Genomic DNA, 10680 nt, shown 5'->3' on the forward strand with positions numbered 1-10680 from the left:
CATTTTACTGACAAAGAGTTTCAGTAAGCAAACAGCAGAAGAAGGGAAAACTCAAACATAAAGGAAAGATTGAAAGTTTTGCTTGTGACGCCTGGTAAAGAACCCATATATCAGAGACAGAATATCTATGCCAGTACAATTACTGGCAAGTACCAAGAGCAGCTTTACAAAACCTTATCATTTTCAAAGCACTTGCTTCATTGTCTTCCACCGCAAGATTTGAGTACTCTTATTTAAAACTACTTAAGGATACTTTACACTCGTAATGTAAGGTGCACCAGGTCACATCCTTCTCCAACGAAAATATTTCAGACTTTTTTCAGGATTTCCACAGGCTTTTGAATCCTTTAGTGCTCAATGAAATAAGTTCTCCTTAGATTCACCATTCATGGGTGTCAGCACCCTCTATTGTGAGGGTACTAGGAAAATGCTCAGTAAAATTTCTTTTACTTAATCGAATATTAGCGGAATGAAAAATTTAGTGAAACTGAATGTTGAGTTTCCGAAAAGTTCACACATCAACTTTGCATCTCTTACGTGGAATCTCTCTTTCCCTGTGAATTTCACTGATATCAGAGGATATCATACAACCAAAGTATATTCTGAATCAGTGGACATGTCTACATGTGATGCTACATTACCGTTGCGACGCATTATGGCAACATAGTGTCGGTGGTCACAAACCGTGATGCTGCAGTTATGTCACTGTACCAACGTGCTCCTTCATTATAGCCTGTTGCTACAGTGATGTAGCAGCTAAAAATAACCATGAGCGGCGCACACAGCACAGTACAGGCTGTTAATACTTCCAAAAAAAAGTACTAAATGCTGGTGCAGTAACAAAGGCACCATAGGAACACATGTAGATGTGCCCAGTGAGATGAAAACATGATCATAAGTAATTAAGTAACCATACAAAGTAATGATTTGGAGTTATTGATTTTTTTTTTTAATTTTTTGTTTTTTAGAAAAAACAAAATTGAAGCAGTTGCTTTAGAAAAACAGAAACACATAATTACATGGATAGTAGAAAAAAATAGGAAAGTCAAACATTTAACTGACCATCCATGAAATGTCCATTTAATAACAATATTGATGTAAATATTTAGCACCTCCAAAATGCTAGCTATATTGATCATAATAGCTCCATTGCACAAAACAGTTTTAAAAAAACACACTTGAGAATATACATATTGGGTATACTGTACTATAAGAAAAAAAAAGGATTGTCCCATAAAGGATCTGGTCCAGAGACTGATGAAGTCAAATATCTTTACACTGGATCATAATTCCTTTTATCACAAGTATCTGGTTGTTTCCCCCCTTGAAAATAATTTAGTAAAGGTTAAAGGATTTATTATATGTTACTACATGATTTGTAACATCCTAAAGTGTGATATCCTGATACAAATGTGTGCAAAAATGTAAATAAATATCTTTTTCAATTGGAAGTTGTGAGGTTTTTTCCTTCTTTTTTTGACAGATTAGAGTGAGGTACATGGGATAAATCATATCCACATCACAAACAACTGCAAACATTTTCTCTTTTCATTATCATCATGGTTATCTAGCCCAGGTCTTTCATGTTCGCCATACAATCAGCTGGGATTTCTACCATAGATCACTATGTGCATTATATTAGAGATCATTCTTATTACAATCACACAGCTACATTTTGGCACCACTCCATTTAATTAATTTATATACATTGATCCTCAAATTTCAAAGCTTGATTTTCTTTTCATTAACAGAATATTGATATTTACATTGTTAAGAAAATGTACAGTTTATTTCCCTTCCCCATGCCCTGGTAGGTATCACTTTTTAAGGAATGTTGTCTGTGGCTGAAGTATCAAGATAAAATCTATACGTAATTTACTTTCAAAAGTCCATGATTTGAAAATGGCTTTAGTCATCAAAGAACTGAGATGGTAAGAATGAAACTCAGTATCATTATCGCAGTTGTTATTTTTATATGGTTTTCCCTTTGGGAAGCTTTGGAGTTTAAACCTGTAAAAATATAAAAACCTCAGTCAAGGAAGTTCATAGGGAAAGAACACTTTCTTTCAGATCTTTTTTACGTAAAAAAAAATAAAAATCCTACTAATTCTCAAAACACGATTCATACCAAATTGGTATAAATTGTATCATTAGGACCAGGTCACTAAAGAAACCCTGATTCAAATATATGATCCAAATCAGGTACAGCGGGGACATGAACAGGAGTCTTCCACCTTTCAGAGGTTATTCGTTGTCCTAAATTAAGTAGCTCTCAATTTCTGTTATTGGAGGCATTCCACTTGGGATGAATAAGGAAAAAATTATTGAAGCAGAGACTTAAACTTGAGACTCCCACATCCTAGGTGAATAGCCTAACTATTCAGTTATGGGGACTGTTCTATATAAGAAAAAGTCCCAACCCCAAAGCCTTGTTCTACTAACTGTTCAAGTTTCTGCTTTTTCCGACTGAGAACGTTTGAATTTGTGCCTAGAGTCCCACATGAATTTCCTAGCTACTGGACTGGACCCCGAGAAAGATTTAACAAACTGTGTACACTCTTCCACAACATTTCTGGAACAATTCATTGGCATGTATACTGAAAAACACTTCATTGAACAATTTTTACCCAGAAAATGAGGAAGGTTAGGTATCATAGTATTATAGTGCTTAGGGTCAGAAGGGACCTAAACAGATCATCAGGTCCAACGCCCTGCCCTGGGCAGGAATGAGTGCTGGGTTCATAACACCCCAGCCAAATATCTATCCAGCTTCCTCTTGAAGATCCCTGAGGTAGGAGAGAACCACCTGGCTTGGGAGCCCGTTCCAGAGCCTGGCAGCCCTAACTGTGAAATAATGCCTCCTGATGTCCAGCCTGAACCTGCTCTCTAATAATTTGTGGCTCTTATTCCTAGTAACCCCAGGTGGTGCCCAGGGTACAGAGTCTTACCCAATTTCTGATGGTGCCCCCGGTGAGTTGGTAAACAGCTGTCAGATCCCCTCTCAGCCTTCTCCTGTGGAGGCTGAATAGGCCCTTTAGCCTCTCTTCAAAGGGTCTGACCTGCTGCCCCTTGACCATGCAAGTGGCCCGCCTCTGGACCCTCTCAGTGCTAGCCACATCCCTCCTGAAGTGCAGTGCCCAGAACTGGATGCAGTACTCCAGCTGTGGCCTGACCAGTGCTGCATGGAGGGGGAGGATCACCTCCCTGGACCTGCTTGCGCTGCATCTGTAGATGCACGACAAGGTGTGGTTAGCCTTACTGACCGCTTCCTCACATTGGCAGCTCCTGTTCATCCTGGAGTCAACAATGACTCCAACATCCCTTTCTACCACCATGTTGACAGGAAGGGTGTTCCCCAGCCTATAGGTGTGTTGCTGGTTCTTTGTCCCTAAATGCAGCACCCTGCACTTGTCTGCATTGAATGCCACCCTAATCTCATCCTCCCACCTCTGTAATCTGTCTAGATCTAGCTGGATTCTGTCCCTCCCCTCCAGCGTGCCTACCTCACCCCACATCTTGGTGTTGTCAGCGAAATTGGACAACATGATTTCTACGCCCACATCTGAATCGCTGATCAAGTTGTTGAACAGTGCAGGCCCCAGGACCGAGCTCTGGGAAACTCTACTGCCCACATCCCTCCAGGTCGAAAATGACCCATCCACCACCACTTTCTGGGTACGACCATCTAGCCTATTGGCCACCCATTTGACTGTGTAGGCATCAATGCCACAGTCACCTAGTTTTTTGAGAGAATGTGGTGAGAAACAGTGTCAAAGGCTGTGTCATGAGGTGGTAGGACCCTCATTTAAAGGGTAATCTAAGAGGAGGGCATAACCAATGCAACCTCAAGTCAATAACCAGCAAATTTAGGACGACATTATATATACATATTAACCACAACCCTGTGTTGGGTAGGGTATTTTATTCCTTCCTCAGCATTAGTCTTTGTAGGGCAGGGTTGAGGAAGATGCGCCTGGAAAATTAGGCCATCAATAGTTGCTGTGTAAATTGCTTTCCCTTTGGTCCATTAAAAATTAAAGTGTGCAATGATTGCTCTACATTTACCTAGCATTAAAAAAAAAAACCCTAATGCTCATCTAGTGTGTCTAAGGTTTATTTAGCAATTGTTCCTTTCAGAGGAGCACATGCTTCTTGCAATATTATTTTCAATGTTAGAGCGGGGGGGAAAAACTTACTTGATATTTTTGGTATCCTAATTTCTTCACTACTGCTGCCATCTCCACCATCACTGACTGTTCTTATTTCTATGATATAGTCCTCTTCAAATGGTACCAGGAGCTCAGCCGAGGTGTTATTCGTTTCCAATACATGAGTTTTGCTTTGTCTGTTTTGCCGGTACAAAATCTAAATACAAAAGAATTAAGAGGGAAAAAATGGAGGTTGTTTGATTTTTGTGGCAGCTTTATATAGGGTTTTCTGATTTCTCTGCAGAGAGCATTTTTGCCTTGTGTGTCAAACATGTAATTCTGAAAAGCATTTTAAGCACCCTGCAGCCTTTATTCAAGAGAAACATAGACCTCTTCAGGAGCTTACAAGCATTTCTGTGGAGATGCACCAGAGTTTAATGGGTGTAGTGACTCACTTTCAATGCTTGTCTCTATCCTACATGTAACGCACTGTCCACCAAAAATAGAGCAAAACTTCATAGTATAAGGTCGGGGGAAATGAAATACCATTATTATTCATATGTTAATCTTGTTCAGAGTGCAGCTACTGATGCAGTACAATATTTTTCACTCTAATCATGCAAATGTTATGCATCTAAAGGTAGATTTTTAGGTGCTTCTCTACCTCAGTAAGGCCACATTTTCAAAACTGTTCATTGTAATACACAAACAAGAGCCCTATTTTCAAAAAAAAAAAAAAAAAGATCTGTGCTCACCCCTCCTATTATGACTTAAGGCTACATTTTCAAAAGAGTTGCTTTGCTGAGCGCCTCTGGTAAAATACACAGACATTCAAAAGAGCACAGAATGCAACTGGAGCCCAATTTTCAAAGCTCATGGAAGATGGATTTCAACATTAAAATGATCTATGTGAAGTAGTAAAGGTAAAAACACATACCATTATGTACCCATATATGAGTGTGTGTGTGTGTGTGTGTGTGTGTGTGTGTGTTTGATTTATATTATTGGAGCTTGAAAGGGATAGTAATTTTGAATAGCTAGGTCTTTTCTAACAAAGCACAGTCCCTGCACACGGTAGGACGGATTTGGTTTTCTACATTTGCATCTTTTTGTTAGCTCATCACTATGCCAGCTTGCACGTTGATTGGACCATTTCACTAGTGCATGAGCGCTAGCCAGGGATAAGTATATATGTGAATCCTATAGGCAAGAATGAGCTTTATTGTAAGATACCTTTCTTTGCCAGTACAACATTGAGAGTACATGACTTCTTGCTCTTGACAGTCTCCTGACATTTTTATGCTAAAATGAATCACTGAAAAGTGAAATAGAGGGCTAAATGCAGTTAACAGGCATCTTAAAGTAGGTTTATTGTAGTGAGTACTTAAAGACTTAAAGAGCTCTTACAATGTCAAAATGTAATAGAAACATATTGCCTTTGAAGCAACTAATTTAGGCACAAAGGAATGAAGCTAACGGTGCTCAAGACCCTAGTTCCTAACCCCAATTCCTCTCTCCCCCTCCACTCATACCCAAAATGCACAAATAGTCAAATAGTATAAAACATTTGAAAACAATAGCATGTGAGATGAGTGCTCTCCAGAAAAATTACAGGCTTTATTTGTGCATGGGAAAATAACTAAGCAGACAAGCTTAGGGTCAATCAGGTGACAGAGAGCACAAAGGTCTTGAACCTACAGACTTGTACAAGTTGTTTTCAACCATGTGAATAAGCTTTGTGCAGGACCAGGCCTGAGGTGTCCATGCAAAGAACCTTTCTAGTTTTGAGTTTGACCATTGTTATATATCCCGTGGTGTTCAAAACCATGGCAAACCGATTCTGTGTTATTCTCAGCCTTTTAAAAATAATGGGTGTATGGAAATTAGTTTCACTAAGATCTTATTGACATGATGACCTATGTATCTATTTTCCTCCAAATGTGCAGAGATACACTTATGAACTGAAGGTACAGTACAAGAGTTTTTGCTTGTTTATTGGGAAATGTCTTAGCCCACTTGTAATGTTAATATTTAACTGTCCATCACACATACCAAACACTCAAGAAATCATATATTCCATTTACTGACTAACATGGGACCAAGTGTAGCTTTCACCAATGCATTTGCTCTCTTTGCCATGCTTCTGTTATAAACAATATGTACGATTTCATAAGATAAAGAATTACTTACTTTGTAGCCTAACACCTCTGACTCATTTTCCATTGTTTTTACATGTTCCCAATTCAAGCATATTTTTGAATTTGTCAGTTTCCATGCTATGTTTGCTGGTGGTTGACTTGGTGCTTAAATAAGAAAAAGATAATCACAAGATACAATTGAATATTAATTTACATACTGTAATTGAATGAGCCGCTGACATGGAAGTAACTAATGCATGGCTGATTCAGATCAAGAGGAGTAAAAATATTTTCCGGTCTATCATCAGTCTCATGTTAGTTAAACTAGTAAAGCTCTATTCATAATACAAAATCACTTACTGGGAGAATGCATTTTGAATTTTAGAAGATCTGGGGCCCTCTGACTAAGCTAAGCTACAGCAAATGTTTTTTTTGTTTTAATTTAGTGCATGATTAGCATTTAGATGCAGTATGTGATGGAATGTTTTGCTTTGAGAATTTCAGAAATATTAAAACAAAATATAAGAGATAAAACAATTCTGTGATATCAGATATGAGTTGTGAGGCCAGGTTACAAGGTTTGGAAGGAATTAGGTGTTGAAGTCTCTGTTGGTTCCATCATAAAAGCACTGTCAGATGCTAGGAGTCCGTGTACCCTGATAAATCAAAAATAGATTTTTCAAAGGTGTTTGCCATTAAAATAGCATTTATGTCTCTGAAAATTACCCATGTATTACAGGGATTGAATTCTATAAGAATAAGAATATGTGAAACTGCCATTCCCTAAATAACCAGTCCAAAGACATGGACTGTTTCCTGTTGTTTAATGATGGCTCCTTGGCTAGGGCTCAAGTCTGGGAGGAGAGCAATATGAGAAATATGGAAATACGTAGACATGTATTGAAATGAAGAAAGGAAAGAGAAAAAAATGGATTTACTACGAATAATAGATCTAGTGATATTTGAATGAGTCAGACTTGAACACGTTACATTTCTGAGATGCTTCCTTCCCCCCACCATGTTTTACTCTTCCTAGATCATACCTTGATGATTAACATATGCAAATTAGACGGAATTGTTAATTTGGTCCCAGTCTATAATCTTTTTTGTTTCCTACAGAGATGGAGCACACTAATTGTTACATTATGCAAGAAAAATAGTGTTGTTTGTTTCATAATTGTGGAGAGGCTTAATCCATTTTATTGTTTGGGAAGCAAGGTGTTGGTGGCCTACCCAGCCGTAACCAAGCAGATGTGATCCCTCACTGAGAAATAATGTGAAAGCTGGGTTGGATGCTCATTTTCTTTATAAAAGCTTTTGTGAATGTTCACCCAAATAAAAATAGTGAGTTCCTCTAAATGGTAGTCTCCACCTCTTTTTATTTGCTTTCTGCAAACATTTGTATGAGCAATTTGTTCACAAGGACATCCGCAGATGGCAAATTGTCATGAATACTCAATTGAAGATTCTCATGAGTATTCAAATGAAAGTGTTACCAATGCTTATGCATGGGTGAACTTCACTTTTTTTTTTTTTCCAAAGGAAGGAACATGCCTTTATTCTGCCATTTAAGTTGCTCTGGAATTCAAGCTGCCTGGCAGTAACTTTCACCCACAACCATGCCTATTTTCTCTATATAAAAGTTTCAGTCATGCAGTCAAGGAGCAGAGATACCAGGCCACCCTAAAAAACATATTACAAATACCATAGTGATAGCTCAGAACAACAGACGCAATAAACAGTCCGCAAAATCCGTAAACCATGAACTGAATTAAATGACCAAAAAATAATCATCAAATCATTTCTTACGTTGAACATGGTCAACATTCAGCAAAACACTTAAGCATGCATTAAGATAGGCCCTACAGGTAAATCAACCGGTATGGATGAACAGAAGGAGAGAGTACCTATATTTAAAGCAGTTTATATAGTAAATTAAATGGTAATATAATTTGTCCAAAAAATTTCAGTAAGAATTGCACCTACAGAGACAGGGAGCTAAATTCTGTTTGGTTGAACTTAAATCAATGGAGTTGCAACATTGGAGATAAGCTCTAAACTTAACTTTATGGACTGAATTTTGCCTACAGAAGAAGAGAAAATCATTATTTCCTGATATATATATATATATATTTTAACCAGCATGTGTTAGAAATCTTGAAACAATTGCTGCTGTGAAGACTGAGACACTGACTCAGTGGTAATGCTTTCATTATAGATGTGTGGTGTTTGTTTACTTGATATTCTGCCTGTTTTATTAAAACACCTCCCTTTTCCAGTGAAAAAAGTGTTAGAATGCAATATTATATATTTTTAATGTTGAATAGATCATTTTAACTTTAATGTAAATGAGCCATTAACATAGTTCTAAGATTGACAGTAGCTGTAGTCAATATAGAGTAAATATATATTTATCCCCTTTATAGCCTGCTGTTAGATTGCAATATTTAAGTGTTTGTGTGTGTATGAGTGTGAATATCATCTGTCATATACAGAATAATTTCAAAAAATGGTCTATTTTCCATTTAAACAACTGACTCGGAGAGAAAATTCTAGCTCTGGCCCACTGAAATGCTACCTCTGTCTCTGTTTCTTCATGTTATTATAATTAAAAATAGCTCACACTGTGCACTCATTTTAATAAACTGGTTCTTACATTGCACTTTCAAGTAAAAGCACGGCCAAGAATTAAAATGCAAAGAGATGAAAAGAAAAGGGCAAGATTAAATGCTTCCTTTTTGGTCCATATGTATTAATTACATGTTTACAGTTGTAAAGTTGTTGTAAACAAAGTATAATATTAAAGGTTCGGGCGCTTACCAATACCAAATTTGGTAAGTAAGACTGCAGGGGACTTTACCTACCAGTGTGAATTAGTAAGGCTTCTAGGAAGTAAGACTGGTGCTTGAAAGCCACTTGGAAAAGCTGGTAGTTACTATTTTCATCTAGGAGAGAATTGTTTTGGTGGCACAGAAGCTTAACCAGATTTATGCTACCAGGGATTCTCTGGTTATTCCCATATAAGTGACCTATATAGGAGAAAATAATGTACCATTACTCTTTACAGAGGAACTCTCAAATGCTGTGGGAGGGAATGACGGCATCACCCAATATGGGATTGTGTGCTGTGCCCCATTAATTCCTACCCAAATGCCATAGATATTAGCTGTTCCTCCAGTTAAATTGGAACAGTCTGCTGCTCTAGATTACTTTACTTCCAAGGTGAAATTAGGCCCTTGTTTAAAAAGCTTGGTAGAACAAAAAGATAGCTTGTAGTTACGTTTCCTATTGCCTCACCTCCTTGGAAGTGGGCAGCTTGGCTAGACCTAACCACTTGACCATCTGAGTTAAAATAATTAGCATAGTTTATCAAAATAAGCTAAGCAAACAGACAAAGACTCAACACCAATCTTTTAGATTTTAAAGATTCAATTACCTTGAGCTAGGCTGAGCTCAAGATAATTGAGTATTCTAGTAGGCCGCTGAGTATTCTTGCAGGCAGATCTTATTCTGATGCATCTTCCTAGTGTGATGATAATCAAAGGAAAATGGAAAAGCAGTTAACTAAAATGTCTTCTAGCCTGATCACAGGCCTTCTGATGCTCTGATGGATAGAGGTGGGTGGGCATGGCGCATTGGTATAGAGAACTTGTTTAGAAGGCTGTGATTGATTGAACAGTAACACGTGCCTAAACTTACTGTAGCTAAATAATTGTAAATAGTAGGGATAATAATAGTAAACTTAACCTAGATACAGAGCCCTTCAAATGGTGGGAAACCAGCTCTAGATCATGGCAAAAACCCGTATCTACCACTACAGTACATAAACCCTATTGCTTTGTGGAACGGGTTAGAGTGCTTAGTTTATTTAGGACTACTACTACTTTTAACTTGTCACAAAGCACTAGATTTCTGAGGGTCTTACTATTTTTCAAGTATTAATTAATGAGGTTTTGCGATGTCCCTTTTGAGTGTTATGATTACACAGCTTTAATACAAAGAAATTACTGCTCTAAGGAATAAGAAATAGACTGCTCTTTTTTTTTTTGGTAAGTACTGCCTAGGTAAGCCTTTGTCTAGGCGACCAATCACAGCTTGAATGTCAGCTCACAAATAGCAAATTCATTAAAGTGACACAGGCAGCATGCGGTTCACAAGCAATCTATAGGCTGAACACTTGCCCACAGAAAATAATCGTTTTGAATTGTGCATATAGTTGCTTATAGCACTATCTCTTCACAGATAATTTGCCGCAGGAAAAGATACTCAATTTACAGCATAAGTGGGTACAAATTGTTTTTAGACCTACTTCTGGTGAGTTGTTTGAGAAGGAGGACAAACTGTTTTGGTGACTGAAAGCAACAAAAAACAGTGGGGCTAGGATATGAATTTTT

The 10680-nt window shown here is 37.7% G+C and overlaps 1 protein-coding gene across 5 annotated transcripts in view; it reads right to left on the reverse strand.

The window, feature by feature from the left end:
* Positions 1 to 1061: 1061 nt before the first annotated feature.
* Positions 1062 to 10680, reverse strand: part of CNTN6 (contactin 6) — a 218048-nt gene continuing 208429 nt past the window's right edge. For all 5 annotated transcript variants that reach the window (XM_019536617.1, XM_019536616.1, XM_019536620.1 and 2 more), the window contains 3 exons: positions 6339 to 6451; positions 4197 to 4365; positions 1062 to 2010 (listed from right to left, as the gene is read on the reverse strand). In XM_019536617.1, the coding sequence (XP_019392162.1) occupies positions 1916 to 2010; positions 4197 to 4365; positions 6339 to 6451 (377 nt within the window). In that variant the 3' untranslated portion in view covers positions 1062 to 1915. The remainder of the gene's footprint in view (positions 2011 to 4196; positions 4366 to 6338; positions 6452 to 10680) is intronic.

The sequence above is a fragment of the Crocodylus porosus genome, unplaced genomic scaffold, assembly GCF_001723895.1.
Source record: "Crocodylus porosus isolate Cpor-Errol unplaced genomic scaffold, CroPor_comp1, whole genome shotgun sequence".
NCBI lineage: Eukaryota > Metazoa > Chordata > Crocodylia > Crocodylidae > Crocodylus > Crocodylus porosus.